Raw genomic sequence first — 18,494 nt, forward strand, 5'->3', positions numbered from 1 at the left:
CGAGCCCGCATCCGACAGGTGAAACCCTTAAAGGGGCCGCGGCCCGTCTCCCCTGCTGTCGGCGCACCGGTTGGCGGTGTGGGCGGGGTGGGACTGCGGGGCTCTCGCCGCCTGTGGGGCCCGGCCGCGCTCGCTGGGGCGGCCTCCCCCGCGGGTCAGTGCTGCCCGGGTGCGGCCGCCGCCGCCTTCCGGAGCGCGGCGGCCGCCGCCGGCCGCTGCGGCGCGGGGAGAGGGCGGCCGGGCTCCCGGAGCCGCTCGGCTGCCCGCGGGGCCATGAGGCGGCCGCGCAGTGCGGCGGGGGCCGGCAGGGCTGCAGCATGAGCGGCTCCTGCCTGGGGCTGCGCAGGGCCTGCTTCCTACTGTCCCTCGGCGCCGCCGCCCTCCTGCTGTTGCTGCTGCCGCGGGGTCAGCCCCCCGCCGCGCCCCGCCGCCGCCCGCCGCGCCCCGCTGGGCCTAGCGGGCCGCCGCGGGCGGCCACCGGGGGCAGCGGCCTGCCCGGCACACGGGCGGGCTCCCGCGGGGGGCCGGGGACCGGCGGCCGCGGCGGGGGCCTGGGCGGCAGCCCCCAACCTGCGCGGAGAGGCCGCCCGACGGCCCGGGAGAGCCTGGAGCTGAAGGACATCTTCATTGCCGTGAAGACCACGCGGAAGTACCACCGCAGCCGGCTGGACCTGCTGCTGCAAACCTGGATCTCCCGGGCCAGGGGGCAGGTGAGGCCTCGGCGGCAGGCCGGGGGCTGCGGACCTGGGTCTGGGCCTGCCTCCCAGGAAGCTCACGGCCGCCTGAGCTAGTCAGTGGCCGGCAGGGCTCAGTGGTCCCAGCAGAAGGTTTGCTGGCTTTTGTGTCACTGGAAAATAGTATGTGGTACTGAAAGAGCCCCTGTGCTGATGCGTCTAAGCCAGTGTTTTGGTGCAAGTAGTTTGGCAACTTTAGGTTTTTTTCCACAAAACACCATAGAACTCATTCCCTTGTTTGGGAATTTCAGTCTGTCCAAGCATGTTAACACAATTTTGTCCAGCAGCTGGGACAAGGCAGTGTTACCACATGGCACTTCCCACTGGCTTTTATTCTTTCCTTCTAGCTTGCTTGACAGCTTGGAGGACTCCTAGCCAGGGAGAAGAGTTGAAGCTGCAGGGGGAGGTACTCTGAGAAAGACAGTCGTTCCTGTCTGGAGATTGGTTGACTGTACCCTGAGATGAGGAGAGTAAAATCTTGGATGCTTTACTGAGTTGAGGCTCTCCTGGTTTGCAATACGAAACCTTATCAAATAAGGCAAGGGCTGAAGTTGCTGGGGTTCTGTCCACCACCAATCCCTACCCTACTCCCAGCAGCTACTGTGAAATAAACTAGCCAGACAGAACATTCAGAATTCTGACTGCAACTGAGCAAAATCAAAATTAGTTTCTGAAATTCCTAAATGTGAACACACTGCTTTTGTCTCCCACAGACGTTTATATTCACAGACTGGGAGGATCGGGAGCTACGCCTGAAAGCAGGTAAGCTGTGTACCATAGGCACATACTGTGTCTTATAACTGAGGTTTGTTTCTGTTGTGCTTTCCCTAGAAATCCTTATTTCATGCTGTACAAGCAGTTAGGGAAGTTAAGGTGGAGGAAACGGAGAAAACTTCTCCTTTCACAGGAGAATATGCTGTTCCTATTACCACCTGGACAAGATGCCTGGAACTTCCTGAATACAGGGTTCACCTACTTCCTTCTCATTAGTAAGCTTAAGTCTATCTGGTCCAAAGTTATATTAGGTGTTTCCTTTGCATACAGTCTCATGGCACTATTTATATACCCTGCACTCACACATTTGTATGTACTCTACAGCTTGCATGCCATATGCATAACCCATGAGCCCTGCCTGTCCTACAGTTTGCTCTTACATGTGTGCACCATATGCACTTCAGATGTACAGTATTAGTGCCAAATATGCACTTCTTTGTAGTCTCTTTTTTTTGGACTACACATGCTTCTCAAACCTGAAAGGGATGATCTTTGTATTTTTCTAGGGGATCATATGATCAACACCAACTGTTCTGCTGTCCATACCCGGCAAGCTCTCTGCTGCAAGATGTCTGTGGAATATGATAAATTCCTGGAATCTGGGCAAAAGTAGGTGAAACACATTGTTCTGATTGACTTTGTTTCTTCCACTTCTGTGTTCGCAGGAAACTTGAGTAACCTCCTCTGCTCCAGTAAGGGATGCAATATTAGCTAAAATGTGGTGACAAGCATGGGGAAGGGAGCACAGCATGAAGCAGAGTTGATAAATAAGTATCATCTGAGAGGTGGAAAGGATGATCACCTAAAGGGGACTGTTAATTTCAGCTTCTTTCCAAAATTAGGATCTGTGGGTGCTTTCAGCTTCCAAATTCTGTCATTCAGGACAATTGGGAAATACATTCTGCTCCAAGGCTGAAAGACTGAGGCTCAGCTGTAAACATGTAACTCATTTTTTTGTCACTGCTCTGCACTAACTTTCTTAATTTTTGTTTGAAGATGGTTTTGCCATGTGGATGATGACAACTACGTCAACCCTCAGACTCTTCTGCATCTCTTATCTGCCTTCTCACACAGCCAGGATGTTTATGTGGGACGACCGAGTCTGGACCATCCCATTGAAGCAGCTGACCATGTCCAAAGTGATGGATCAGTAAGCAAACTTTGCAGTTAGTCTGAGACATGCTGACCACCTAAGCTTTTAAAACCTTGAGAGTTCATAGGATTCCCCCCGAGAAACAAGTGATTTAATCTGCAGACAATGAACCTGGCACTGATCACTTTCAGAGACAGGGTGCTGGGTTAAATGAACCTTTGATCTACCTCATATGCATATGTACAACAGAATTTGTCTGTTTCTTGTCCTTTACTTACCTGTGTTGGTGATCTCCCTCATGGTAAGGTGAGTAGGGCCTCCCCGCCTTGACTCTTCCTTTTCCTTTAGTGGTTTTGGTGGAAGTGTTCCTTGTTTTGGGTTTGGTTTGTTTTGAGAGTGGTATCACAGTGTCAGCATCTTGAACCAACCTCAGATGGGTGACAAAAGCTTTCTTGGTATATAAAGCATTTCCAGTACTGAGTGGTTACTAGGTTTTCAAGAAGTGGAAGCAAATATACCTCTGTCATGCTAAAGGACAAGTTCTCACTAGGCTGCCTGTACTGACAGGCCTAAAGAGAAATCAGTTCACTGGCCAGCAAGTCAGTTACAAAGCAGCGTGTTAGGGAAGACTGCACAACAAAGTAGTCTTCTTGGTCCATTAGTTGGTTTGGCTCCATGTCCACCTTTGATTTCCACAGGAACACTGAGCTGGCTGTGACCTTTGGCTAGAATGACCAGGGGACAGATGGAATTGGGTAGGAGTAGGACTGTAGTGTTACGTTTCATGTGTGCTGCCTCAGTTGTGCTAATGTGATGGTTCACCTGGTGTCATTTCCAGGATAGAGTTTCATTTGGGAGAAAAGCTAGGTGGGCTTTCAGCAGCCTAAAGAAATAGGAATTAATCTGTAATCTTGTTCTGACTCAAGTGCAGTATGTGATATCCAGTAGAACCTCAAGTTTCCTTCCCTACCCAGCCAAATGGAAAAAGCTGATTATCAGTAACTACTATGTGTTTTTTTTCTTGTTGCTCTTCAGAAGACAACCGTGAAATTCTGGTTTGCCACAGGTGGAGCAGGGTTCTGTATCAGCAGAGGTCTTGCCCTGAAGATGAGTCCCTGGGCCAGGTAAACACTTTTCCTAGCTAAACTCCACCAATATGTGTTTGGTAGTCTTTAAAGCATATTTCGTCTTGTCTCCTATGCTCTGTCTCACAGCCTGGGCAACTTCATCAGTACGGCAGAAAGAGTGCGTCTTCCTGATGACTGCACTATCGGCTATATCATTGAAGGGCTGCTGGAGGTAAAGCTGCTGCACAGCCCTTTGTTCCATTCCCACCTGGAAAATCTGCAGAGACTACAAGGCGAGTCTGTGCTGCAGCAGGTAGGCCTAAGGCTCATGTTCAGTTCCTGAAATTACACATCAGTCTGATCAGAAAGAGTACTCCCCTTAGACTTAGCGCTCTTCAGCAAAGAAGGATGTCTACAGAGTTGCTCAGAGCTGTGTCCTGTCCAGTTCCTTCATTTAGGTAAAAAGTGTACTTTCTGCTCTAGCCAGTTAGGTCCTATAGCTGTCCCCTCCTTTGGGGACACATTCTGCTATGTTAAGGTGGTGTTCCCCATCTCCTTCTAAACTCTGACTTTCTATGAGTCCCTGTAGCAGCAAGTGTAGGAGGCAGTATTTAGTTTGCCTGCCATGCAGGAAAGTATTTCTATCTTTGCCCAGGAGTCTCAGTCTTAATTCGTGCTGTTCAAAGACTAGTTTCACAGCTATAGCAAGTACCCCTTCAATAACTAAGACACAGTTTAAATGTTTGATCATTTTTAAGATTAACTTGTCTGAATCTCCAGAAACTTAATCAATGTTTCTTAGGAAAAATCAAGTAGTTTTTTAATTGCTGGGATACCTTTTTACTTACGGGCAGTAGATGGAGCCATAAGGCTATCCGGAAGCTTTGTCTGCACTTCTTGAAAAACAAGTGCGGTTTTGCCCCTACAAACTGTTTGGTTATATTTCCTGGCAATTCTATTAGGCAGCAGAATTGTACGCTTAGGGCCAAATTCCAGTGTGATGTAATCTCCTTCATGTCAGTGAATGTAACTGTAGGCTGAACACAGCCTTTCAGGGGTGATCATTGTGTCCCTGAGACTGTAACAGCTAACCCAAAATCTACAATTAGAAAGAACTTATATTTTCTTTTATATTTTCTTTTTTATTTTATCTTGTACCTGGCACCTGAAAATTTCTTAATACAGTGCTTGTGTGGAAGAATAACAGAGAGTTGGAGTTCCAGGGGTCTAAATTTTGTTGCCGGGTTTGTCACCTGGCAGTACTTTGCATGCTGTCTAACATCCAAACGTTTCTGCTTTCTCTCTGTGCTAAGACACTACTCTTGCAGACTTCAGGCAATGGCTGGTGAGGATGAACATATGTCATTTAGTGAAGGTACAGACTTTAACAGGATTAATGCCTTTACAAAGCTTACAGTTGTAACTCATCTTGTCCTTCAGGGCAATGCAACTTTCAGCTCCTTCATTTATTCTTCCACATTGCCTTTAGATGAGCAGCGGTCCATTTGATAGCTACTATTCAGTGCCAATACTGCTTATGTAAAAACTAACCACAGTTTTTCAGATGTGATCCACTGTTCAGATTAGACAGGGTCCTTGAAGTCTTTCTGCATACCTCATTAATAGTCCTGCTATCCCCGCGCTCTTTTCTGCACTAGTGTTACAATTTCTGAATATTTATTTGCTTTTACAGGTAACCTTGAGTTACGGGGACCCTGAGAACAAACACAATGTTGTGAGTGTGGGAGGAGTGTTTGGCCTTCAGCAAGATCCAACGCGGTGAGTGTCCACTTCCAAAACAAGATCTCCCTACCTTGTTCGTGTTTATCAACTGCAGAATGATCAAACCCACTAATGGGGATATTTTCTCATGTCACTGTGCCAGAGGCAGGTAGACCCACTCTCTCAGCTCCACTAGACTGCTGTACATCCAATGCCAGTATGTTCCTTGTATGGAGAATTCTAGTCTTAACTTTTTTTTTTCTTCTTCATAGATTTAAATCTGTCCATTGTCTGCTCTATCCTGACACTATTTGGTGCCCTGCTAAGAAGATGTCCTAACTCTTGACTGGTTGTTGACGCCTGTATCTTATCTCGTTTGTGTAAGACAGGAGTTGTTGTGGACTTTTGGGTTTGGGTTTGGTTTGTTTTTTTTTTTTTCCTTTTCTGGGAGACAACCAGAGGCATCTACAAAGGAGGCAGACTCTATTTACAAAAACAGAGGTGTGGTTTGTTCAGCTGCAGCCTGGGGCATTCCAAGAAGAATCTTTGTTCTTTTGTCCAGTGGCTCTTTGTAAAACGACTGCAGTCATACTTGTGTAAGTCACTTTACGCTTTCGTCTGTATTGTGAATCTGTGCTTGGATACATCCTAGGCAAATGCAGCGCTGGGAATGACAGCATTCTTACTGCTGTTAGAGGCCATTGTCTTGAAGCTGGAGTGCCGTAGAAGACTGTAGTCCCCATGGTGACAAGAGAGGGGAAGTTTTCATTCACCTTTCTTGGGAACAGTATTACTTAAGAGCTTCTGTGGCCTGCCATATTAAAACCCCACCTGTGGGCCAGAATAGGGTCTGTTTGGAAACACCAGAAATCCTGGAATCACTAGGGTAAACGAGGCTGAAAGCCTTTGTCATGGGGAAAACCCTGTGTTAAGGGTAAGCTCATTCAGGACTGGATAAGTTGCTTACAGTGTGCATTCTCTCCTGTAGTCCATGTGTACCTCCCATGGAGGTGTTTGTCAGACTTGGTGCTCTTACCAGCTGAATTGCAGTAGCTGTTGATTATAATGGTGGTCTGCCAGGTCCAAGACTGTTCCCTTGATATTTGATACTGAAGAAATATTTGCCAGACTAGATGGTAATCATTTCTCCTGCTTTGCCCACAGCAGGTAGTATGAGCCAGAGCATGCTCACTGGTCAATGAAATGTGCCCTGTGTCTGAAGTTGTGCTGTATCTTTTGCTGCCTGTGAGGCAGGAGGAATGCTAGATAGCTGTAATGCCCCAAGGAAGTTTTCAATGGTATAATTTGAGGACCTTTAATTGTATGATTGTGGTTACTCCACTTCAGCTTCTTCAGATAAACTTATGATTACCTTAAGGACTAGATCAGTGGTTATTTTTACTCTACTTCTTCACGTTTCAGTAAATAGTTCACCCCATCAGTAAAATGCAGACTGCACACTCACACAAAGGCAGAAGTTCAATGCTGTAGCAGTATCACCTGCTGCTGCTTTTTAAATAAGCTTAGTTTTGAAAGTGGAAGAAATGGGGCTCCATACACTTCCTTTCCTGTTAGCCCAAATTTCGGCCATATGCAATCCCTACCTGACATGAAGAACAGCATAAAAAAAAACAACTTTGCAAAACCACTCTTTCACAAAGTCTTCAGCAAATACTTGCTGGTTTAGTGCTAAAGTCTGAGACGGAATTAAGAGGAGAATAATAGAGTGACATTGCATAACCTGGAATGATGATTAATGGCTAGAATGTGGACCTAGAAAAAGTTTCAGATTTCTAAATAGCTGTGCTGAGCTGTACTGTGGACTTCAGCTAGTTGCTTAACTTCCTGCTGTTTGAAAAGTGGTGTAATGTAAGCAAATGCCTGCAGTGTATTCAAGTATGAAATTTAGCAGAGGTGTCAGCCTCCTGAAACACACTGTTCCCCGCACTCTATTTTTAACACAAACCTTTCAGCATTTACCTGGGTACACTGTTCTCTCTGCATGATTCTAGTGAATTCCAGTGAGAAGCAAACAAGCTGAGTGCTACTTACTGCAGCTCGTTCTTAAATTTCTCCTTTCCTTCTTATCTACTGAAGTGGCTATGAGGTACGGGAATAAGAATGTGCAGGCAATTGGATCTAAGTCCAGCTAGTACAGTGGCTGTTCTGTGACAAGTACACCTGTAACACAGACAGCCTGTTACAGAAAACAGGGGGACTTGTGGAACAGTGGGTTGTGGTATGTTCTACCTCTGTATTGGGTCTTCTGCTCACTAGAGCTGAGGCATCCTATGGTTTAATGATTTGTTGTTAATTGCTCTGGAGATTCCTGGTATCTATATAAGTACTTTAAAAACAAAACAAGAACACTGGTTATGCTCTTGTTTTCAACCTCCTGTAGCAGAAAGCTGTGAAACTTCATGAGTTCTTGATGAGATTTTTGTCTTCGAACACTGATAGTGAGCTATCCTCTTGGAGCTTTTCTTCCCCTTTCACTAGTAGCAGCCCCTTGTAAGGTACCATAGACAGCATGGACTGGGCAGTGATTATGTGGCAAACTGCAGTTCAAAAAGGACACTGCTTTTTATGGATGGTAGCAAAACCAAGTAGTAGAAAGTTTCACACTGTAGTCACTGGTCACCCAAACTAGGTGTGCCAAAGAGGCAGTATGCTCTGAGTTGGCAGGGCATTTACTAAACTGGAAAAGGACTACATTCTCCTGCATGGCAATAGGGAACCGTTCCATGTGTCCAAGCTTCTTTTTAAGGTTTCTTGTGTTGACAATGCAGTAGGCTGTGTGGATATATCAGGATGCAGCTTTTTAATCAAGCTACAGTTTCACACTTAAAGTGATTCTATAAAATAAATATTTAAATATGTCAAAAGCTGTGTTTTGTCATGTTATGGACCATAAACCTTCCTGTCAGGCTGTTGTGATGCCAAATGGCCAAAACCCACATGTGTTACATGACTTTACTGTTCAGGGGAACAAATATGGATGTGATGGATCATTGCAGATGATGACTTAAGAGTGAAGTAGAAGAACTAAAATAAGGAGTAAGTTAATTGTTGTTAACTTGTCTTAGCACTTCTGTTTCTGCACTTACTAAATGTGCCATAGAAGCTCTTAAATTTAGGAAAAGCAGTAGTGGGCTGGGCTGGGTAGCAGCACAGACAGGCCTGTTGGCAGGGGGCTGCCCTGGCCTTGTGCAGTGCCGTTACCGGTGGCCCCGGGCTACCCCTGCCCCGTTCCGTCGAGCCTTCCAGCGCATGGCCGCTGTGGCTGGGGCGATGACAGGGCCGCGAGCAGGCGGGGCCGGCTGCCGATGTGCCAGGCACCGACGGAGCAGGGCGGCCGGCGGGCTCCAGCAGTCGCCATCAGGGCCTCCAGCAGCCGCCAGGGCCGGTCTTGCCCCCCGCGGTGAACAGCCAGGTCGCCGTGGCCTCCCGCTTCGGCCCTTCGGTGAGACTCGGAGCCCGGAAAATTAACCTCTACGTGCCCGCCCCTGGCCGGGGAACCGGGGCGGCTTCTCGCCGCGACCCCCAGGGAGGCCCAAGCCCACTCCTCCCGGCAGGTGTCTCAGTCGAGGAGCAGCGCCCAGGCCCCGCCGCTAGGCCCGCCCCGCTCCCGGGCACCGCCCAGCCCGCAGCCCGCAGCATGGAGTCGCACCTCAGCTTCCGCGGCCGCCGGGCCCTGGTGACTGGGGCCGGCAAAGGTGGGCGGCCGGGGGGGACCAGGCCGGGCCGGGCCGGGGGGCCGGGGCTGACGCCGTCTTCCCGCAGGGATCGGGCGCGCCGTGGCCGTGGCGCTGAGCAAGGCCGGGGCCCGCGTCACCGCGCTGAGCCGCACCGCGGCGGACCTGGAGAGCCTCGTGCGAGAGGTACCGGCCGCCCCGGCCCGACCCCGGGGCGCCCGGCAGTGACCTCCCCTGCCCCCTCCCTCCCCCCCCCCCCCCCCCCGGTAACCCTCAGCCGGGCCCCCTCCGGCGCCCCGCCCCACGGAGGCCGCCCTCCCCGCAGTTCCCCGGCATCGAGGCCCTCTGCCTGGACCTGGCCGACTGGGAGGCCACGGCGGCGGCGCTGGGCGCGGCGGGGCCCTTCGAGCTGCTGGTGAACAACGCGGCCGTGGCCGTGCTGCAGCCCTTCCTGGAGGTGACGCGGACGGCCCTGCAGCGGTGAGTTCCCGGCCCGCGGAGAGGCGCGGGCTGCTGCGCCTTGGCAGAGCCGTGGCCGCCGAGCCCGCGGCGGAGCCTCCCAAAACCTGGTCTCCCAGGAGAGGAAAGGGAGCGGGCAGCGGCGCCCACCGTTCCACTCGCGGCTGTGTGCTGGTCTCTGCGCCCTGTTCACCCTGTCACCGCCCCAGGAGAGCGCGCCCAGCGCTGGCCATTGCGGTAACGGCATAACCAGAGCCTGCCCATCTGTGGGGCAGAGGTGAGGGGCACAGGCCACCCAGCCGCCACAGCACAGAGGGGCTTTTTGCTGCTCCTCACACCGGGCTCCCCATCTGGCCCCGACTCGGTCTCTGCTAAGTTGAGAGACCGTTGTCAGACAAATCGGATATAGAGAAGATGAAGCCAGGTAAGGCAGTAAAAAACTGTCACGGTGGGAAATTAAATTTGCTTACTGCAACAACATGATATTTTTTTTTCTCTCAGAAGACCTGTAGTTCCAGTTCAGGGGGTAAACTTTAGGATACAGGATATGGTGAGTCTCCTTCCTCTGAGAAGGTGGGTCATGCTTTGACCCTACATCAAGAATGGCTGTTGTGGGTCTATAATAAGGGATTCATTTGTGACTAGAACGTAAAATGTACGGATTCTACTAAGGCTGTTCCACAGAACTAGCAGGTAAAAGCCTGACCAAGGAAGGAAGGATGATGTGGCAGAGGAAGAAAAGCTGCTTCTACCTATCTTACAGCTACTTTAAAACTGCATGAAAAGTTTGATTGACTGAAGAGTCACTGGCCAAGGCCCAGGGGTTACTGTTTAATAGAGGAATTATGTTAGTCTGCTAAAGAACAGAGTCCTGCTAGAAATGTGATGATACACGAGTGCACCTGCAAATCCCCCCTGCACACTAAACTAGCTTTTATTGCCAAAAGCATGCCTAGCCATTCCTGCTAGCCAGTTGGCTTGGTGTTTCTGTCCACATTCTAGAGTATCACCAGTGTTTCCAGGATAACAGCAGCACTTGTCCTCTGCTGCCTTCCAAAACAACTGCTCTCTGGCCTGGCCTCCAACCATCCGTAACTTTTAAATTTGATTTATTTGTAGGTCTTTTGATGTGAATTTTGGAGCTGTGCTTCACATTTCCCAGGTGAGGAAGAATTGTCATTGCAGTTGTCTCCTCGAGCACCAGTGACTGCATTGTTCTGCACAGCAGAGATAAGTGTCTCTGTGGGGGCTAAAGGGACTGCAATCCAGAGTTAACCTGACAATTTGTATGTACGGCCCCTCCGCTCTCTGGCTTTGACTCACTCTTCTAAGTGGGAGGCAGTGAGGACTTACCTCCTCTGGATGTTTTTGATCTTTTGGCTACCATAACACCCCAGCAAGATTCCTGCTGAATGAAATGATGATTTCTCCTATTAAGATTCTGGCATCCCTTTTTTGTTTGTTTGCTCCCCACCCTGTCCCCCCCAGATTGTTGCTCGACAGATGATTGCACACGGGGTGCCAGGTGCTATCGTAAACGTCTCTAGCCAGGCATCTCAGCGTGCTCTGCAGGATCATGCTGTTTACTGTAAGTATGTGTAGCTTTAGCAGTGCTCCTCTTGTTTTTGACTAGCCAGAGACCCACAGCCACCAAAGCTGCCAGCTGCCAGTTCTGGGCAGTGAAATACTTCTGTGCGTTCCAGATCAGGTGCTATGCACTTACATGCCTCCTGTTCTTCCCTTCTCTTGAAGGTTCCACAAAAAGTGCTTTGGATATGCTGAGCAAGGTAATGGCAATGGAACTGGGACCCCACAAGGTAGGATTCTTGCTGAGAGAGAGAAAAGCATCAAAGCTGAACCTCTTAGAGTGCATTTCCTCTCAGAGCAGTCTAGTTAGATTGTTTGCTGCTCTTGGTCCCAGATTAGGGTGAACACTGTGAACCCCACAGTGGTTATGACTGACATGGGGAGAATTAACTGGAGTGACCCTCAGAAATCTGCTGCCATGATTAATCGGATTCCACTGGGAAAGTTTGCAGGTCAGTGGTGTAAATTTGTTGCCAGCCTGGTCTCTTTCGTCATATCCAAGCCTTACCTCTAACTGCCATCACAGCCACAAATACCTTGCTGCTTTTGTGGGCAGTCACAGCTCTGCTGAATGGCTGTGACTGAATTCCCAAGGGATTTGTTGAGGACAGGGGAAGAAGTCAACCTCATCTGCCCCCTTCTACAGCCTTCTCATCTTAGGACAACTGAAATGCACTTACTGTACTGTTCATAAATATGACTGGGAGGGGACCATAGGTGCTTGCTGTGAACTAAGTATCATTTGATCACAACAAGGACTTTCTGATGTCTAGTTCCCAGCCACACTGTCCTGTGCACTGCATCAAGCGGAGTTTGGGGGCAGAGATTTTTCCCTGCTCCAATTACACATAGAGGTCAAAGGCATACCTTTGGGGATGCTTGTTTTTCTAGTATGATTTGAGGGGTGCATTAGATGTTCTCTGTGTTTGATTCCAGAGGTGGATGATGTGGTGAACAGCATTCTCTTCCTGCTGAGTGATAAGAGTGCTATGACAACTGGCAGCTCACTGATGGTTGATGGGGGATTTCTTGTCTCCTAAGATGACATCTGTATTTCACACCTGGCCTTGTCATACTAGTACTGCATAGATGTAAACTCAATAGAAAACAGTGACACAGACCCAGTCCTGCTGGAGAAGAGGGACAGCAGGGCTGGAACCTGTATGAGAAGTGAGGCAGAAAATTACCTTTAGAAGGCTGCTATGTAATAAAGCTCACATACGCCGTCATGGAGAATGTTTATTGCACCAAATAAGGTTTTATCTCGTCACTCTACATGATGATTAGAAATTGGACCTGTCTTTCTTCCAACCCTGTTCCCCCCCCACAACCCTTCAGAAGCTCTCCCTATTCCATCCAAATCTATAGAGCCCACCTGCACTTTAAGTGGGAAGGGAAAGAAGAAGTTAGCAGACTCCTCATTGCTTCCTTTGCTGTCTTTAGTAGAAAAAAAACAAAACAGAGGCAACAACCACAGCCCTGCTCTGCAGAGACTGGATCTGGGGGGGAGGGGGGAGGCGCTGCTAAGGACTGATGCGGGGGAGCAGCACCACGCTGTCCTAGGGTTTGCACACACGAAAAGGCAAATACATTGATTGCACAGAGCTGTTTCACTCACAGAATTTGGCTAGTACTCAGTAAAGCACCTAATGATTAGTTCTTCAGCTTTGTATCTCACTTACTTCCACCCCTTCCGGGGCTGGTTATGATTTCTTTTAACAGTCTCAGGCACGTATCTGCTAGAGCACCAGTTTGTTTACTATTAGCCACAGTAGGCTGGGCAAGGAGACCCTACCAGTCTCCCACGGCTCTTGTCATTCAGCACCACTCATACTAGCTCCCACCCCACTCCCACAAGGATCTCCACCACCTGTTTCACCTGCAGGTTGAAACCAGGTGTTTCCAGGACAGAATGAATGTCTCAGCCCTTTCAGCTCTGAGTTCAGGAGAGCCAAAACAGCCTGTTGCCCAAAGGAGCTACCTTGCCTTCCCCATAGTACCTCCCCTGGGGGCTGCACAGCCCCCAGCTAGTCTCCTGCCCCCGCTGCCCCTTCACATCAACACTGACGTTAAATCAAAGAGACATTTAAAAAACACTGACTTCGTACATGATGAAGGGCCCTACACATCCCAGCCCCCTCCAGAAACACCCAGCTAATATGCAATCTGTCAGAGGACGACAACATGCTGAGCCAGCACCTAGGCCACAGCCCTCAAAACACGGTACACTTTTTGCCAGGCTTCTTCACAGGCGGTGGGCAGAGCACAGCCCGGATGGCTTCATCAAACACCGTCTTCAAGCCCCGCTGTGTCAGGGCAGAGCACTCGAGGTACTTTACCGACCCTAGGGGAAAGAGAGCTCCAGCTCAACCACTCTGGTACTACCAGGACACGCTGTCCCTCACCCACTCCAAAACAAAAAGCTCAATGCCATAGAGATCTGCCAGCACATGAGACTCACCAATCTCCCGAGCCATGGCTAAACCTTGAGGGTAGGTGATGGGGGCCAGTTTCTTATCACGTAACCTTTCAATGGTGTCCTTATCATCCCTTAAGTCCAGCTTGGTGCCAACCAGGATGATAGGTGTATTTGGGCAATGGTGTCGGACCTCAGGGTACCACTGAAACAGAGAGGTGTGGTAAGAAAAGTAGCTGTAGCAGTAGATGCAACCACGAGGATGCATTTACTATCAGGAACAAGGATTTTGCTACTGTCTGACATGGTGGCAACACCTAAACAGGAGGCTTCCACCTACAGTTCTGAGTATGCTCTGCAGAATGAGCATATTATTATGTAATTATATTACATATTAATATGTAATATTATTATGTAATAATAAAGGCACTGAGACATGGAATCATGACAGACAGTGCCAGCCAACTCTGCACACAGCACTTCCCTTAACTGTATTTTAGCTTCTAGGACATACCTTACCTCCTTTAAGATGCAGACTCAAAAAGGCAAAAACATAGGCCACAGAAGCCATGAATGAAAAGTAGGCCCCTCTTAAAACCTGCAGACTATGACCCTCCCTTATCAAAACAGGACTGCTAGAAATTTTGGGCTTGTAGGTGTGGTGCTGGGTGGGGCAGGGGACTTCACTGGTTCCTCCCTTCCACTCTCATCCAGAAGGAGAATACTTTACCTTGGCTCTGACATTCTCAAAGGAGGCTGGACTCACAAGGGAGAAGCAGATCAAGAAAACATCCTGTGCGGAAAAAAAGAGGGTCAGCCGTGTAGAGAGAAACAGCTAGACATAATGGAGGGAGGGTGGAGAGGGAGCCTTATAGAGGTCAACCTCCTCACACAAGCAAGGACTGTGGCTGTTAAATTCTTCCCCATTAACAGTGCTAAACCAGAGGAGGGAGGAACAGACTTTGAGCATATGACTTCTTCTTTTACAGTACTGGGGGCTCTGCATGTGAAGAGCCTGCGACCACAAATACCTTAACAGTGCTATACGCTTCACCCCTGGTAGGGGGGCCACGTAAGAATTGCTACAGCCAAGGAAATGCTGCTAGTGCAGCCCAACAGCAAGCTGTGCTGCTGAGAGAATGGGAATATGGAACATGGCTCGGCTGCATGGCAGCCCCACACCATTCCTTTCACTTGAGTCTCCCTATGGCACACATACATGTTCAAACACTTGTTATGAAGCAGGGACTAGAACAGGACCATCTCTTAGGAGAAATCCAGCTGTGACACTTCTTAACCAGAATAATGGCTGCAGCTGCAGGAAGTTAAGACTTTCCTCAAAGGAAAGAAGCCTGGCTGTCCTTGGGAGCCTCCGTGTCTCCAAGAGGGAGCAGTTACAAGCCAGTCCAAGCCCAGCACTCACCGTCTGTGGATAGGAAAGAGGCCGCAGTCGGTCATAATCCTCTTGCCCTGCTGTATCCCAGAGGCCTAGGTTCACTGGCTTTCCATCTACCATGACATTGGCAGAATAGTTATCAAACCTGCCAAGGAAGAGTCCCTATCAGTGACAGCCTTGTTGTGACCCACACATCTCTTTATACAAAATCCAATGGAGTGGTGAATCAGGAGAGGACACTGCCACACAGCTCCGGTAGGAACAGTCTGCCCTGGTCACATACACAGCCATACCACTAGCATCCTTCTCCTCTGTGAAGTCCACAGTCTGATCTGGGACAGCCTTCTCCTCACCTATAAAACCAGCTTTTACACACACATACATAGAGCAAAAAGCAACTGAAGCTCAAGGCTGTTACTCACACAGTGGGGATGTATTCTCCAGGAAAGGCATTTGTGGTGTAACTGATCAGCAAGCAGGTCTTCCCTACAGCTCTGCAGAGGATAAGAGCGAAAGGTGTAAAGAAGGGTACAGCAGGAAACACTGAGGCAGTAAAACTCGTCCCCCCACCCAAAAAAGCGATTAGCTGAAAAGTTATCCCATGAGAAAATGAACCTGTAGCAGGCTGGAATCCTCCAGCTGTCAGGAACCAGGCCTAAACTCACAATGTGCACCCTGCCTGAGCACTTACCTGATCCTGCTCTCTCCCACTACCACCGCCCCCCTCCCCGCCTCAGCCTCAGCAAAACATCAGGCAAAATATAGCTGTTCCAGGAACCAAAAGAGAGAAAGTAAGTTAGGATTCTGTGCTGGGCTCAACACATCCATAGTAACTTAGCAAAATGGGTAAACAACGAGGTGACAAAAAACCGTAGTGACATGGAATTATTCAAGCTTCTTCAGACATGGGAATTCAACATCAATAAATACAAAGGTGGAAAAATAAGTATCCATGAACAAAAATGAACTTTCAAATGGACCACTGTCAGTCTGGAAAGTGATCAATGTAGATCGCTCAAAATACCAGCTCAGGGCTTTGCTGAAAGCAGGTGGGATTGGTCAGTGCAGTGTTGGCAGCCGGCAGGGGTTGGGCCTGCCTGGCAATGGTGTAAGCATATCAACTTTAGTTAGCCCTATAGCATAAGGGAAAAGCTTAGTTATAAGAACAGAGGAGCATAAAAAACCTCTTTATCCCTGTGAAAGTTGCGAACTGCAGACAACCTTCCAGAGAAACAGATCGCAAGTGCCAGTGTCAGGGCAAGCAGTTAGGTGCCTGAGGGAAGCTGTATAGCCACCAAAGATATGTACTCTCTACCAAAGCCTGTAACAGTGACATAAGGAAAGACTTCAGGAGTAAGCAAGAGGCCCCAGGGGACCCCGCAGTACTGCACCAGGCTGACTGATACAAAGCACAGTGAGAACCGCTATAGTAATCCACACAGCTTTTCCCCTGGACCAGATCCTCTCTTTTGGAGAACAAGGAGGTTGTACAAGGAACCGCACGCTGACCAGACCGACTTTCCTCCTGATCAGCAATCCCCCTACCACCAAACACAGAAGTCACGCAATTCACAAAAAAGACACACATCTATGAAGCAGTGTTTCAGTATCAGAGTTCATTTAGCCTCTGCACTGTCAATTTGATCTTATAGCCAAAGACCGGACTGCAAACGTTCAGCCGAAGCCCATCTCCAACATGCTGCGCTCCCAGTCATTGCTCTCCCCTCCTCAGTATGGCTGTGCTGTTTTGGTGGGTGGCTCTTTCTCCCGCTCCCCTCTGTACCCCCACAGGCTAGCACCTGGAAGGCCTTGCTCCAAATGTGTACTTGAGGGGGTGGCAAGCATGGGAAGATGGAAAGACCAGTTGCTGCCTAAGACCGCTTCACATTCAGTTCTCTGAATCTCATCTCTGTGCTTGCTGTGGCAATCAGAAAAGCAAATAGGAATTGTGAGGAAAAATACACAGGATAAGCTAGAAGTTACGAAGCATCATAAATCTACTGCATGCCTGCATCTTGCATGCAGACGTGTTCCCAGAAAAAGGCACATAGGAAAAGCCTACAGACAGCAAACAGGATGACAAGAGGCACACGGTGCAACCAGAAACAGCATCGTGTGTCAACTCAGAGCACAAACAACAAAAGGAGATGTAAGAGAACCCTGCGAACGTCTAGGCTTTGAGGGAGGGTTTTGTAGAGGGCCACACTCGGATGACGAAAAATAGCGGGGCACGGGCACCACAGGCAGCAAGGGGGCAGGCCGCGGCCTCCACGAAGCGGCGACGGTTCCCAGAGTTTACCAACTTGAGGAGGGGGAGGGACGCGCCGGCCGCCGCCACAGCCCGCCCGGGCCCGGGCCGGCTCTCCTCTGCTAGGAGTCGCCGGCGCCAGCCGGGCCTCGCCTCGCCGCCCCGACAGCCGCCCACCCCGGCTCCTCGCCCGCCGCCGGTGAGGGCTCGCAGCCTGGGCCCCCGCGGCGCCGCCGAGCGCCGCCCCCCCTGAGCCCCGCGACGCTCCGGGCCGGGCCGCGCCTCCCGCCGGCGGAGCTCGTCCCCCGGGCCGCGGGGCGGGGCCGCGCCGCGCCCTCCCTCCCCGCCGCACCGCTGGGCCCGGCCCGGCCCGGCCCCGCTTTGTGTGGCCCGCGGAAGCCCGGGGCCGCCCTGCCGCCCCCCGCGGCCGCCGCGCGCGCACTCACCCGTCGCCCACCACCACACACTTGATTGCCTGCATCTGCCCGCGATGGCGGCGCCGCCGCGACTCCGCCGCAGTGACAGCCCTGGCGGGCGGGGCGGGGCCGAGCCAAGCCGAGCCCAGCCGAGCGCGGCCGAGCCCAGCCGAGTCCTGCGGCGGGGGCGGGGCCACCGTGGCGTCGGGCGGGGTCTGCCGCCGGCCCGGCTCCGCGCCCGCCCCCGGGGGCCGCAGCAGCCCCACGGCAGCCTCATGGCCGCGGCCGGCGGGACCCCCCGCGAAGGGCGCTGGGAGGGAAAGGCGCAGCGCGAGTGTAGCGCCGTCCTGCCCACCTCCCCGCTGCAGCCAATCCCCCCTGCTCCTCCCGGCCCGAGCAGCCATCGGCCCGCTCCGGGGCCCGGCCGCTGGGCGCGCTGCGACGGCACCGCGGCGCTGCTCGGAAACTCGCACCCGCCAGGACGAGGCTTCGAAACCCGGCTGCATCTCACCTGCCCCGAGCTGCTGAGCAGCGAAGATACAGCAGCAAAACCCTGCACACGGGAGGCTTTTGGGTGCCGCCTCCTCTCCCGGTGCTCCGCCAGGGACAGCGACAACTCGTGTCGCGAGGAACAGGCTTTGCTCTTCCCTCCCCTGCTGCCCAGCACCCGCAGACCGCCGCGCTCAGCACCGGCTCCCTCCTCCCCGTGACTGCGCGCAGGTCCCCGGCTCTGTCGCCGCGGAGCCGCCACCTGCAGCCACACGCCGCACCCCCCTGTAACCACCCCCCAGTTCCAGGACAGACGCGGGACCTTCCTGAGAGCAAGCAGCGGGAGGCCCTCCCTCTACACCAAGCCAAACATCCAGCTTTTTACAGCCCAGTGTTAC

General features: G+C 51.1%; 3 protein-coding genes across 7 annotated transcripts; 2 read left to right on the forward strand and 1 right to left on the reverse strand.

Moving 5' to 3' along the window:
- The first annotated feature begins 33 nt into the window (after positions 1-33).
- RFNG (RFNG O-fucosylpeptide 3-beta-N-acetylglucosaminyltransferase) lies at positions 34-8,275 on the forward strand. 3 transcript variants are annotated; one of them, XR_005106515.1, is made up of 8 exons: positions 34-710; positions 1,448-1,496; positions 2,015-2,117; positions 2,505-2,658; positions 3,637-3,725; positions 3,816-3,961; positions 5,362-5,447; positions 5,663-8,275. XR_005106515.1 is itself a non-coding variant. In XM_037402503.1 (8 exons), the coding sequence occupies exons 1-8, from the start codon at positions 318-320 to the stop codon at positions 5,727-5,729; spliced, it is 1,026 nt and encodes a 341-aa protein (XP_037258400.1). In that variant the 5' UTR covers positions 35-317; the 3' UTR covers positions 5,730-8,275. The 3 variants fall into 3 exon arrangements, 2 of the variants coding, with proteins under 2 accessions (XP_037258400.1, XP_037258392.1); XM_037402503.1 differs by having other exon boundaries at positions 35-710; positions 3,816-3,900; XM_037402495.1 differs by having other exon boundaries at positions 37-710; positions 3,816-3,981.
- Positions 8,276-8,666: 391 nt separating this feature from the next.
- Positions 8,667-12,364, forward strand: DCXR (dicarbonyl and L-xylulose reductase). The gene is made up of 9 exons (XM_037402547.1): positions 8,667-8,853; positions 8,966-9,106; positions 9,174-9,271; positions 9,411-9,565; positions 10,664-10,706; positions 11,033-11,132; positions 11,297-11,361; positions 11,466-11,583; positions 12,068-12,364. The coding sequence occupies exons 1-9, from the start codon at positions 8,682-8,684 to the stop codon at positions 12,169-12,171; spliced, it is 996 nt and encodes a 331-aa protein (XP_037258444.1). The 5' UTR covers positions 8,667-8,681; the 3' UTR covers positions 12,172-12,364.
- RAC3 (Rac family small GTPase 3) lies at positions 12,357-18,406 on the reverse strand. 3 transcript variants are annotated; one of them, XM_037402516.1, is made up of 6 exons: positions 17,638-17,781; positions 15,366-15,437; positions 14,971-15,088; positions 14,278-14,340; positions 13,593-13,752; positions 12,357-13,475 (listed from the first exon to the last, which is right to left on the reverse strand). In XM_037402516.1, the coding sequence occupies exons 1-6, from the start codon at positions 17,670-17,672 to the stop codon at positions 13,345-13,347; spliced, it is 579 nt and encodes a 192-aa protein (XP_037258413.1). In that variant the 5' UTR covers positions 17,673-17,781; the 3' UTR covers positions 12,357-13,344. The 3 variants fall into 3 exon arrangements, with proteins under 3 accessions (XP_037258413.1, XP_037258422.1, XP_037258431.1); XM_037402525.1 differs by lacking the exon at positions 15,366-15,437 and having other exon boundaries at positions 17,638-17,783; XM_037402534.1 differs by lacking the exons at positions 12,357-13,475; positions 13,593-13,752; positions 14,278-14,340; positions 14,971-15,088; positions 15,366-15,437 and adding an exon at positions 16,533-16,861 and having other exon boundaries at positions 17,638-18,406.
- Positions 18,407-18,494: the final 88 nt, after the last annotated feature.

Source organism: Falco rusticolus, chromosome 1 (genome assembly GCF_015220075.1).
Source record: "Falco rusticolus isolate bFalRus1 chromosome 1, bFalRus1.pri, whole genome shotgun sequence".
Classification (NCBI taxonomy): Eukaryota; Metazoa; Chordata; class Aves; order Falconiformes; family Falconidae; genus Falco; species Falco rusticolus.